Source organism: Phallusia mammillata, chromosome 6 (genome assembly GCF_965637545.1).
Source record: "Phallusia mammillata chromosome 6, kaPhaMamm4.hap1.1, whole genome shotgun sequence".
Lineage (NCBI taxonomy): Eukaryota > Metazoa > Chordata > Ascidiacea > Phlebobranchia > Ascidiidae > Phallusia > Phallusia mammillata.
Genome location: NC_137257.1, coordinates 20,313,334 through 20,325,476, shown reverse-complemented (window position 1 = coordinate 20,325,476; position 12,143 = coordinate 20,313,334). Strand labels below are relative to the sequence as shown.

The 12,143-nt window shown below is 33.9% G+C and overlaps 2 protein-coding genes across 2 annotated transcripts; both read right to left on the bottom strand.

Annotated features, from left to right (window-relative positions):
- Positions 1–349: 349 nt before the first annotated feature.
- On the bottom strand, positions 350–8,772 carry LOC145232475 (uncharacterized). The gene is made up of 10 exons (XM_080097102.1): positions 8,084–8,772; positions 7,742–7,834; positions 7,548–7,644; positions 6,859–7,118; positions 5,795–5,859; positions 4,237–4,429; positions 3,685–3,843; positions 2,176–2,286; positions 1,715–1,821; positions 350–988 (listed from the first exon to the last, which is right to left on the bottom strand). Exons 1-10 carry the CDS (start codon positions 8,168–8,170, stop codon positions 781–783), a joined length of 1,380 nt encoding a protein of 459 aa, XP_079953228.1. The 5' UTR covers positions 8,171–8,772; the 3' UTR covers positions 350–780.
- A 52-nt stretch (positions 8,773–8,824) lies between these two features.
- LOC145232476 (histone-lysine N-methyltransferase set-1-like) lies at positions 8,825–12,076 on the bottom strand. The gene is made up of 5 exons (XM_080097103.1): positions 11,545–12,076; positions 11,276–11,366; positions 10,945–11,048; positions 10,468–10,614; positions 8,825–9,558 (listed from the first exon to the last, which is right to left on the bottom strand). The coding sequence occupies exons 1-5, from the start codon at positions 12,006–12,008 to the stop codon at positions 9,327–9,329; spliced, it is 1,038 nt and encodes a 345-aa protein (XP_079953229.1). The 5' UTR covers positions 12,009–12,076; the 3' UTR covers positions 8,825–9,326.
- Positions 12,077–12,143: the final 67 nt, after the last annotated feature.

Genomic DNA, 12,143 nt, shown 5'->3' with positions numbered 1-12,143 from the left:
TTCTAGCTGGTTTAGGTGGCCAACCTTTTTTGATGGTAAAGTAGTTTATTTGGACCGAAATAGTTCGAAGGTTTGTGAAGAAGAAAAGCTTGCTAGCTGAGAAATTTTTTTTTGGTGTGTGCCAAAACTCTAACTAAGCCTAAACAACCACTGTATTGTGATATGTCCCCTAACTGTCATGATATGGCCCAGTATGTTCATGTAGTGTCCGAATTTAGTTTTTTTTGTACAGAATAGTCCATAAAAAGTTTTTTAGCCCTTCACTAATGCATACCCAGTTTGATGTTAAATCAGAAAAATTGGGATAATAAACAGAGACCCAATATATTTTCATAACACTAGGATTGCAAACATTTTAATCAGTTTTATTTTTACCACAAAAAAACATGATAATAGAAGCAACAGCAAACAGTAATCGACTTTATGGCATGTTAGTATATATGGCTCACACGATTAGGAAACATAAATAGAAAGTGAATAATAGGATGAAAGAGACTTAAAACCACTTGACCAAAGTGGGTAATTGAGTGCAATTGAAGTGCCAAGTGTACTTAAGTGGACTTAGAAACCCTAGAAAGTAAGAGTATTCTGTCAATGGCTTAAAAGCTAAATATTTTGCATTTGTTTGCAAAAGTGGCAAGGTTGGACAAATTATTAAACTGAAAACTGAAAATGTGTAATTTTTGATTCATGCAATGCACTAAGATTCATAAATTTAAAAATAATGATAGTATAAATGACATTTGATAAGAAATAATGATAAGAAAATGGCATTTGCTTTTAGTAAATGACATTGCTTTCCAAATGCATGTCATCAAAACAATTAGACAAGTTTTTGTGTGGTATTTGCACTTGTCTTTCATACTTTGAATATTCAGATGTATCCACAATATGACTGCTTTCATCTTGTATTTCATCAATTCTTTTTAATGCATCTGGTTGCAGGTTAAGATGGTAAATGTCTTCTTGGTAGTCGGGGTCATTTTCACTAAAAAAAATTATGAATAAAATCTAGTTGAATTTATTTTTCTTGGTGAAAGAACACATATCAACACAATTGCACTGAGCCAAGTTGGAAACAGCAGTGCAATGTTCAAAAGGTCGTGGAGTCAAATTGTGGGTGGCATAAATGGTGAATCATGACCAAACACTCCACACAGTGGCTTCACAAATGCACCAAATAATACCTTCTTCCCAAAGTGACAATAAAAACTGTGAGCACCCAATTTTGAAATGTTATCTAAATGGTAAACTATTAAAACAATATGTTGTGAATATATTTTAAATGTAGTGCGAAAGTTTGTTTGGTATACAAAATCTATAGTCCAAAAGCATTGAACATGCAACTGTGTAACCTATAGCAATTATAAAGCAATTGTCCCACCACCAAGCAGCCAAATAAAATCTATTTAACTAAATTTATGGAGCTACTTTCATACAGATTCTAAAACACGAAAAATTATTACTATCAAATTATAGTGATAGTTAGTTAGCTAAGATTAGATCTGTTTGTTCAACACTGTCACCTACAGTTAAGATGAAAATAAATTCATAACTGGGATCAGTTCTGAAGAAATTTTGCAGACCGGCAATCAGGGCACACTCATTACTAAATCATAGCATGCACATTCTTCAAGCCTATGCTTGCCATATGGCAATGCTTGGTGGTCAGCTGATTGAGTATAATGCCTTCAATAGACCATGATTTACTTACGGCTGAGGTGAGGTTCGATGTAACGACTCATCCGGTGTAACAGATTGAGCTTTCATTCTTCGTTCATATTCACCTTCCAAAGGGCTAACTTCATGCATTTTGCAAACCTGTAATTAAAATTGAAATGTGTCTGCCAAAAAGTAACTAGTTATTGCAACCAAGTGCTATTGTTATGTGATAGTGCTGCAATGCCACCTTTTTAACAAATAATTTATGTATAAAAACTGAAACATAGAAAATACGCATATCAATATACATGGTAATCATTTTATTTTGTAATTTGTGAATCCTTTCAAAACAAGCCAATCAAGAAAAAGAAAAATGGAAATACAGTAACAACAGCTGATAAGTTTTGTAAGAAGGGAAAAATCAAGCAAACCCAAAATATAACCCAAGTATTATTTTAGTTTGACTGATAAATCTATTGTACTAAAAATTGTAAACGCTGTTGCACATCCTACCTCCACATATTGTTGTTTAAGGTGTTTTTGTCTGCTTGGACTAGGTGAATAACCTTGCTTTCTGTTTTCTGGTTGTATTCCTTGACAGGAACGAACACCAGGGTATCCATACTAAAACCAATAAAAAATATTTTTAACATATGGTTAATATGTTAAATCAGTGGTTCTCAAACTGTAAGTTGCGACGCCCTGGTGCGTCCTTTCAATTTTCCAAGGGCGTCGCAAAAAAGTTTTGTTTCGTGGCTTTTTGTTGTTGTATCAATAAACCCAACTTTAATAATAAGTTTCCTCATTAACTTTTATTTGCTGGTGCGTCGCAAGTCCAGAAAAACTTGTCCAGGGGCGTCGCAACAAAAAAAGTTTGAGAACCACTGTGTTAAATGATAGTTGTTAAAATTGCTAAATTAAAAATTAGGTCATTGTATGCTTAAATTCGTTAAATTTGTACCATGAAGTACCAACTAAAAGTCAGACACAGATATTAGTATATTGCTGCAAGATTTATTAATGCCTGTATATTGAAAAACATTTGTATGTAAACAATTGAAATCCAGGTATGCAATTCATGGTTTCAAAGATTCTAAAAAGAAACAACAAGCCAAAATATTTGTGTAGAACATGATGTTTTGACACATCTCATTTCATTCTCAAATGAATCAATGCTGTTTTCTCGCCATTTTTTGCTGTTGGGTTTTGACTTTCATTTTATTGAGAGTGACATAAGATGTGTTGTATACAAATATTTGGCTTGTTTGTTAATTAAAATCAAGTTTTATAGGCTTTTTGTTAAGTATGCTTTCTTTGAACTATCATTCATTATAAAAATTGCAGCTGCATTAACATTAATGATATTCAAAAGATATTTTTATTTTATAAAATTAGTAACAAAAATTTTATTCTTTACAATAAATGTACCTCTTTTATTTACAAAAGAATCTATAAGTTTGTTTTTAAGGCTTTGGTGTTAAAATGTTTGGTGTGAATAAAGTCCTACATGTTTTGTATGGTTCAATTAATCACAATGGAATCAAATATCACACAAAGCATGCCAAGAAAGATTTGGGTCAATGAACATCTACACTCATGTAAATGATACCAGGACTAACAACAAAAGCCTGAAATCACTTTGCGACCCTTAAGTGTCATAACTTTGCTGAAGGACAGACTGTATAAAATTATATTTGTACATATTTTTGTTCAGTTCAACATAAACCTTAAATAAAACTACCCAAAATAGGTTAAAAATTTAGTCCAAAAAGCTTTTAGTCCAAAAATTAAATTGGTGAATAAAATTATTGCTAATTTTACCACAACAGATGGTTCTGGTTAATTTTACACTAGATAATCACATAATTTGTTTAATTGATTTGTTCCAAGTCTATGATTGTGAAAAGCAAACCTAGCTATGTGAATGCAAAAGCTTGGTACATTAGACATTCAAATAAAGAGATTATGGGGTACAACATTTGTAACCTACTAAAAACCATTCTTTGCCAACTCTTAACTTACTTTTACAGGCCTCAAAGGCTTCAACCTTCCTTTTAATAGGCGACCTTGTCTTGAATCAAGGCGGTCAGGATCAGGCATACCCTTGATAACATGTCTTACCCGAGATATTGTAAATGCTGTTGTTGCACGTAACTCCTCTCCAGGGTGAACAAGATCATCCTGAAATACAAATTTTATTAATTATTTTTTACTTTCAACAAAAAAAGTCATGTTTTACCAACTCATGAATTTGTGTCAAGTTTACTTATAGTGCTCCAAACTTAATTTCTTGCAAGCTTCCGCCACTTAACGCTTTATAATGCTGTATTGCTGCAGCATATTTTGCTATTGTATACCTATTGTCTCTTCCACATAATGTGGCCTACAATGTTTTATTTAACAGGTTAGTGACTGATTTTATTCACTGTTCAATTTCATTGACCATTTTCATTCACCAGGCCAAAAAAAGCTAATTTAAACCATAATGTACCCCACCAAACTTAATTTTAATTTCCTGCATTGCGAGAGCTTTCAAACCATCAAGTTGCTTTTATTACAAACAATATTACTTACAGATACTTTGTATGCTGTGTCCATTGTTAGTGCTGGTACTTGTTTAAATGGCATTTTAATGAACAAGTTGGGTTTGGGGGGCAACGGCTCATTCACTTTCCATCGTGAAGAAGATACACTGCTCACAGCTCGGCTGCTTCCTGAGCGGTTACTAATCCAAGTCCTCCTTCTGCCTGACTGTGGCACAGTAGCCCTTTAAGTCAAACATTTGTATTTTAGTGCATTTGTGATATTTTCCAAAAAATATAAAAAAACTTTAGGCAAATGTATTTTTGGCAGTGACTAAATTATTGGGACCAAGGATTTTCTTTATTGTTTTAACATCCATTAAAAGTAGACTTCCTCATAAATACTACTAAAATTCTTTGTAAATTTCACATAAAAGGTCAAAATACAAGTAAGGTTTTTTAGGGATAAGATTTAATTACGGTGCCAAGAGAAAATAGCAATACATTTATGAAATTTAACTTCTACCAGCAATTACTACAAACAACCAGTAATATATTCACAAAAACATTTTTAGAAAAAATTCTGTCATATTAGGACTAAATCCTGTGTACTGATTTATGCTGATTTTATCATGTATAAATTCAAAATACTTAAATCTTTACTTAAAAACATTGTCTTCAACTAATTTACAAACATACGGCTTAACTTTGGGCAAAACAAGTTGAATCTCCATGAAAACGAATGTTTCGAGTCAGAGCAGCATTTGTTAAACAACACAGCAGCTTTAACACAACATTCTAGCAAACTACTGTGCCTTGTTAACTACAAAGGTCAAACTATAAACCATAAACCCTGTGAGGTGTCGTTGGGACGTGGTATTAAAACAACATGTCAATGTACTGAACAGGCAATTTGCAGAGTAAACTAACAGTCGTGTTTACACAACCCAAAGTGACATGTAATACGCCTAAATTACAGACTTGTACAATAAGAGTTTAGGTGATATGTAAACATAGCATACATGAGGTCTGGGTAAATCTTAACCTTCAAAGGTGATGTCAGAAAGAATATTCTAAAAGTCAAAGCTTAAATAAACATTGTCATTCAGTATGCGGCAGTTTTACTGTATGAAGCACAAGGTATGGTAGTAAAAATTACTTGACTTTTATCGATTAAGATTGATTTGTAGTTCATGGTGGTGTGGTTTAATAGGGCAAACTAAAACAAACACCACATTAGTATTAGGTACAGAAACTCTATCTGCAGATTTATAGTAGTAGTTAATTAAAGACTAACTACCATGTAGCTTATACAGTGTGTGGTAAATACATTTTATTGCAAGTGTTTCTGCAAATTGTAATCACCAGTGCAAAATAAAATGTCTGCAACGAAATTAATGTACCACAGTTGATCAAGTTTTCTTAAAGTATTCAAACCAATTTGGGAAAGATTATCAGAAAGAAAATAAAGCTGTGTATAGTTGCCCTGCAGATATTAATTAGTGCAATTTTCGTTGTAGTTTTAGTTGGTTAAACATGTGATGTTTGTTACTTTTTATTTTTTTACTGTGTTTAAACTTTTATTCAGAAATAAACATTAGGAAACTTACAATCTGTTTGGTGAATAAACAACTCGAGATAGTGGTCGCTCTGATATAACAACTCCCGGCGAGACCTGTATAAGTCATGTTTAGTAAGCAGCTCTGTAGTTTTACTAATATATTGATAAAAATTAGGGATGCGCCGAGCCGAGCCAGAACCCGAGTACTCGGTACCGAGCATCGCTGTTTTTGATGCTCGGTGCTCGGCCGAGCAGCTGCACAAACTGACCCGAGCAGTAAATTTGCATATTCATGCCCTGCTGACATATGTAACTAGTGTTCAGAAGGGTGTCTATGAACAAAAACAAATGATTTTTTCAAATGTATTAGATTGTAAAAAAACGTGTACTTCTGAGACCTGTACAGCTTAATACACCGCTGGTGACGTAAGAGACCTTGTAGAGCTAAAACGTAGAAAGAGGATTTTTGTGATGTCATAATGAACCGAGCGTGCTCGGCCGAGCACCGAGCATTAACGTGAGATGCTCGGTGCTCGACCAAACAGAACATTTGCAGTTTTGGCACATCCCTAATAAAAATCATGGTATGCTAGACCTAAGAATAATAATTGCACTACCAGCACATAGCATAAAGAAATTTGGTGAAATAAAAGGCATCAATGCTTGTGATTTAATTTTCAGTTGTAAGCCCACCATGCTTGAGTAGCTCGATATAGTGGCGGCACTGTAAAGAAATGTGGATTTGAATCACACTGCAGGTTAAATTTTTCTAGCCAGTGCCATATATGGAAATGCTTGGTGAACTGACTTGATTCGGTATACCACCTGCATTAGGCCTGGTGTACTACAAACCAGTGGTGGGACTTAGCCAGTTTGCACCGGTTCTATAGAACCATTTCAGGAAATTGTATAAGATCAGCTAACTGGTTAGAGAACCAGCTGAAAAATAAGACTTTTTTGATAGAACCAGCTGACAAAAAATTTGAATCCCACCACTGCTACAAATGTTTGCTAAACATTAACATATGAATGTGCTTAATAAATATTCTGGTGTTGCCCTATAAAATAAATTATAATACAATGAGTATTTCACTAAAGATCAATGGACATTACCTCATAAAACTGGGGTTCATTACTTCTATGTTTCGCACTTGGCCTCCGAGCAAATGAGGACAAAGTTTGGATAATTTGTTGCTTTTTTGCCATTAGATCTTCTTTGTGTCTTCTCTTTTTCTCCTCTGCCTCATCAGAGTGATGGACATCCCTATGAAAGGATCGGGATGTAGATCTTGGCTCCTCCTGACCAGTGGCCAGGTTCGGAGAAAGAGGAACATTCAATATATGTACTGAAAGTCCATGAGGATTGGTTGGTTCTGCAAAAAAATAAGAAAAGACTTCCTTAAATTTTTTTAGGCCTATTTTAATGTGTTTTAGGCCAGTAGAAAATCAGCATAATGCCAATCATTGAGCTGGAAATATCTTCACTATGTTGAAATAGTGTGAAGTGGGAACAAAGTGGTTCAGCGCTAAATGTGGTGCAGAGCCTGCAGCTACACAGTCATTACAAGACATTACGTGAGTTGTGCTAACAAAAAAGTGAGTTTGACGCATTGTTGTTAAACTAAATAAACTGAATTAACATGATTTATTTAGTACATATAACATGATTTTATTGAAAGTAAAAGTTCCAAATAGTACCTTGAATATTTATAATAAAAACTGTCGGAAGAGCAATACTTGGTTATATATTATGCCTTGCAGCAAACACTTATTTAAAAGTACCAAATTTAATGGTTTATTACCTTGCAGATGGTCTTTTTGATCACTGGTTCTTAACTCTGCTTCATTTTCATGGACTTTGTTCTTTAGGGGAGCAGTTGAATATTTGGGTGTCTCTGTCTACAAAACATAAAAATTCAGTTTCAAACAAACAACTAAATTACCAAAACAGTGTATTTTAGTGAGAAAATTTCATTACAAACAAACTTGTTGATACCTTTCCAGTTTGTGGTGTTTGATAGATGGATGTGACTGGCTCATGATGGTCTTTGAAAGTCACTGTTCCACTATTTGGATTAATGATTTGCACCTGTAAAAACATGTAAGATTATAACAGTGTTTTGTTGATGGCAAAAACAGACCATTGACAAAGTTAGTGATGCCAATTAATTGTTTCCACCATACATTTACTTTTAAGGGTTATAAAATTATTTTCTTACCAATTTTGCTACACTCATGATTATGGTTAAAAAAGTGCAAAATTTTTGGCTTTTTACTCTATAAACTTTGTTGAACGTTTTTCTAAGGCGAACGAACAGGTTTTGTTGATTTTTTTGACCTGTTTTATTTGGACATCGTGGTACGTTGCATCTAAGATGTGTTTGCCATCTCTAGGCGTCCGTTGGTCGAACAAAGTTTCACTCATTATTAGTACTAGAGAGTTTTATCGGCATAGAAAAGTTAACTTCCGTAACTTCACTAAACGTAAAAAGAGCAGACACAAAGCAAAAAACTCAAGCAGTCTTGTTTGGGGGAGTTCCCCGGGAATCAATCACGTTGTCAAGGCGAAATACACAGAAATCAAACGGAAATAAAGTCAAAAATTTAATTTCTGATCAACAAACTTCATTCAGGGTAAAAATCGCAATTAAACTAATGGCTCTGATCAAACAGTAACCTTAAATAGTTATTTATGTTGGTACAGAAGGTCAATTTACTTGGCTTGTACGGTTCTCTTTAAAATAAATTTCAAAACAATGTTTATTCTTTTTTATGTAATCTTCCCTATTTATTTATCGGACGTATTTGCTATGTGGTTTATAATACAAATATATCGCATTTTTAGGCCAACTACCCTGGTGTGTGGTGTGTATTAATTTGCTTCAGTATGTAGGCCTACCTGCCGAATTTGTTCACCATATTCGCATGACAGTTTTCAAGTTGCTTAAATCAGGCTTTCAAAAAAGCAGGATTTGGGCCCAAAATTGAGTCAGCTTACAACTTTGACACGGCTAATTAAGCCTGTGCTACAGGTATGTGCAAAAAATTGAAACTTAAGAACTATAATCATCACCAACAATTAAATAAACAGTTTTAATGGTACACAAATGTTTAAGGCAAGTTTGATTTGATTTTGCATCTCTAAACCAACAATAAATTGTAGTTTCAACCAAATTTATGCAATATACAAAACTACACAGAACAAACTAAAAAATGGACAAACAATTCAAAAGATACAAGTGGCCAGGCAGTGTTTTTTATCTGTTACTTCATAAAACTTTACAATGGGCAGTAATAGATCTACAACAGTAGGTATATTTTAAATGTGTGTTTGTAACTCAGCAAATAATAATATTTTGCACCGTTTGAAAACTATTAACTTAATATGTAGCATTAAACACAGAGTAAGAATAAATTTGTTATTTTTGTCCATAAGTGCACTAACAGAAACCAACTAAATGCATTCGCTCATTACATAAAGGTGTACCATAAAAGACAACGTTTGGCAGTAAGTTAAACAGTTGCTAAGTGGTGCTGATTTGATACTGGCAGATGAATTGCTGTTAAGATTCCGAACAATTTCAGTTTTTCAACCACGGATGAACCTCAAGGGCTGATCTGTCTCGATCTCCATAGTCATAAGTCAGTTCTTCTCCAGTTGTTATTTCGCGTTTGGCTACTATAACAAGCCGAGGAAGGATCTTTTTACTGTCGTTGCCTTGTACCCAAACAAGCCTTGTCAAACAGTTTGGATTCCTACGACTGTGGTTTAACAGACGACCCAAGCGACCACTCTCAGAAGTAGCATCAATACTAAATGAGACAAATGGCATGATTAGTTTGTTGTTTTAACAGCAACTCTTTCTTAGAACAGTGGCTCCCATCCTTTATTGACAAATGCCTTACTTAACAATGCAAAACATTCTTATTCCCCAATATAATTGCTTCATCATTTAAAATTGGGCGTTTTCACAAACCAGATGTACAAACTAAAGTAAATTCCTCCACTCAGGTTTTAAATTCCTCCTTGTTTGGGAACCACTGATTTGGAGCGTGCAACCGAAATTTAAATGCTAACATGATGTTAAAGTTGGTTTTATGTGAAATTGTAATATAAAAGTTTCATTTTAATGTATTTTTTCCCCACTATATATTTTAGGTACATACAGTTATTTATTTCAGTAACTTCAGGCCCAAAATTGCTCTTGCTTTTCAAAATTTACTCGAAAAAGAGATTTACCATGGGTTAATTTACAATCAACTAAAAACCACTGTATAGCAAAACCACTGTAAACAATTTTTGGAGTGAAATCAATCAACCTAATATGTTGGGTAGAGCTACTAACACCACACCTACGGCAGACCCACATTCCGCTAACTTTTGATAGGTGCCACAAAGACCTGAATTATTTATTTTAGCAGCTGAAAGGTAGGGTTAGGATGTAAGTTGTTGAAAATTTAACATTAGAAACTAACTTTTACTTCTAGTTTTGTTAAATTTTAAATGGTAATACCTTACCACGACCCTAATAGAGGTATGGTGTTAGTAAATTTTCCAATATGTTGGGCCTTAAACTTGTATTGTTATATCCATGATAATGCACATTTTAAAGTGATCTTAAGCAATGTCAAAAAATTATATACTAATATCACACTTCACCTAACTATGGTTACAGTTTGCAACCAACAATATATTAGTTCTTTTAAAGACAAAAAGCTTACCAAAAGTTTTGGCCCTTTGCATTGAAATAATACATGTAGCATCCCACAGCAGCGTCAAGTTGGTATTCTTGTTCTCGTTTTCGAGCCTCTGGCCAACTTACAAGGTCACCAGCATACTCGACAACAAACTCTCCTCTACTAAAAGGCCTTTGAATAAAAACACCAAGTTTAGTGAGACAAATTATATCAAAGATGACTTTGTATGTCAGCATTGCAATAGATGATTTTAAGTTACCTATAGCACAACTATGCTTGTAGCATCACATAAATTGCTTCTATAAGATAGAGCTATGCTGTTTTATAGCCACTGTGGAGTCAAAGTCATGAAGGTTTTGCAAACAAAATAGAAATAAATATTGTTAGAGAAACATACATTTTTGGGTTGCTTAATTTTAGGTTGAAGTCAGAAAATTTTACCCAACTTTTCAATGTCCTAAGCACAAACACAATGTATTAAAGTCTTGAAAAAAAACTTGCCTGGTTGAAACAACTCCCCGACCTTTTCCAGGAAACTCAACGACCTTCATTCCATCTTCACAGTTGTCCAATATTGCTTTCGTTATTTCTTCCTCTTGTTCTTTCTAAGTATAAGAATGTACAAATAATTATTTCTGTTCAGTTTATTTGAGAAATTACGAGAGAAAGTCTGGTAAGTAATGAGACAGTCAATACTAGATAAAATGGGAGTGCAAAGCTGTAGTCAATTAAAAATTTAAAAAAATGTGTTTGCAATAATCTTTACTGTTCAATATAAGGTTTTGTTTACACTTTTATTCACAACATTCATTTGTAATTTTAATGTACCCACTTTAATTAAGGAATTTGTCTTCCTGGAACTTCGTCGAACAGGATAGAAGTCTGTGAGTTTGTGGCTAACAGGGATGCTTGCTTTTACCTGTCTAAAATCAAAAAAGGCATTTTTGTCTTATACAAGTAACAGTGCCTTCACACACTGTAACCGAAAAATACAGGTTGATTTTAAATGTTTACAATACCAGCATGCCTGACGGTATGGGCTTTAAAGGCATTATTAAAACCACATGTTGATGCTAATAGAAATCTGGTTACAACATTTACTTGTTGGACTTTGAAGATTTGTTTCTCGTTGCATTCCGTTTTCCTTTAGTTAGTGGACTAGCTGGAAATGGTTCTTGTGTTTCCACATTGTTGACTTGGTTATAATCGCTCTGTTCTGTTTTTACTTGTTTCCGTTCAACAAAGGGAGACATTTTTAAAAATCCAATATCAGTAGGCGATGGTACCATTTTAGCAGTTACTGAAATGTTCACTGCCCCGCTTACACCTCTCTTGGGGTTTTGAGATTCTTTTTCTGGGGTTCTACGATTTGTTAAGTTATTGTCAGACTGCAACAGTTTGCTGTTTGGTGAACAGAAGTCTTGAATTTCTGTTTGCTTGCCTTCTGGAGATTTTGGACTGTTTTTCTTTGCAGGAACTTTTGTTTTCCCCTTTTTCCTTTTAGATGTTTTTGTTGTCGTTTTCTCAGCTATTTTTTCAACAGCTGGTTCCGTTGTTGAGGACATTTGCCTACTTAAGTGTTTAAGACTACTAAAACTCGTACCTTATATTGACAAAGATTTATTAAAACAAAATTCGCCACAGTATTTACAACGCTATTTTATGTAACTGACTAACTGTTATTTTATGTAACTGACTGA

Coding starts and splice junctions, on each gene's coding strand:
- LOC145232475 (XM_080097102.1), bottom strand. CDS start 8,170: ATGAGTGAAACTTTGTTCGACCAACGGACGCCTAGAGATGGCAAACAC. Junction 7,645..7,741: donor AAACACCACAAACTGGAAAG/GTATCAACAAGT, acceptor TATGTTTTGTAG/ACAGAGACACCCAAATATTC. Junction 3,844..4,236: donor ACACAGCATACAAAGTATCT/GTAAGTAATATT, acceptor TTTGTATTTCAG/GATGATCTTGTTCACCCTGG.
- LOC145232476 (XM_080097103.1), bottom strand. CDS start 12,008: ATGTCCTCAACAACGGAACCAGCTGTTGAAAAAATAGCTGAGAAAACG. Junction 10,615..10,944: donor CGGGGAGTTGTTTCAACCAG/GCAAGTTTTTTT, acceptor TTTTATTCAAAG/GCCTTTTAGTAGAGGAGAGT. Junction 9,559..10,467: donor GCAAAGGGCCAAAACTTTTG/GTAAGCTTTTTG, acceptor TGTCTCATTTAG/TATTGATGCTACTTCTGAGA.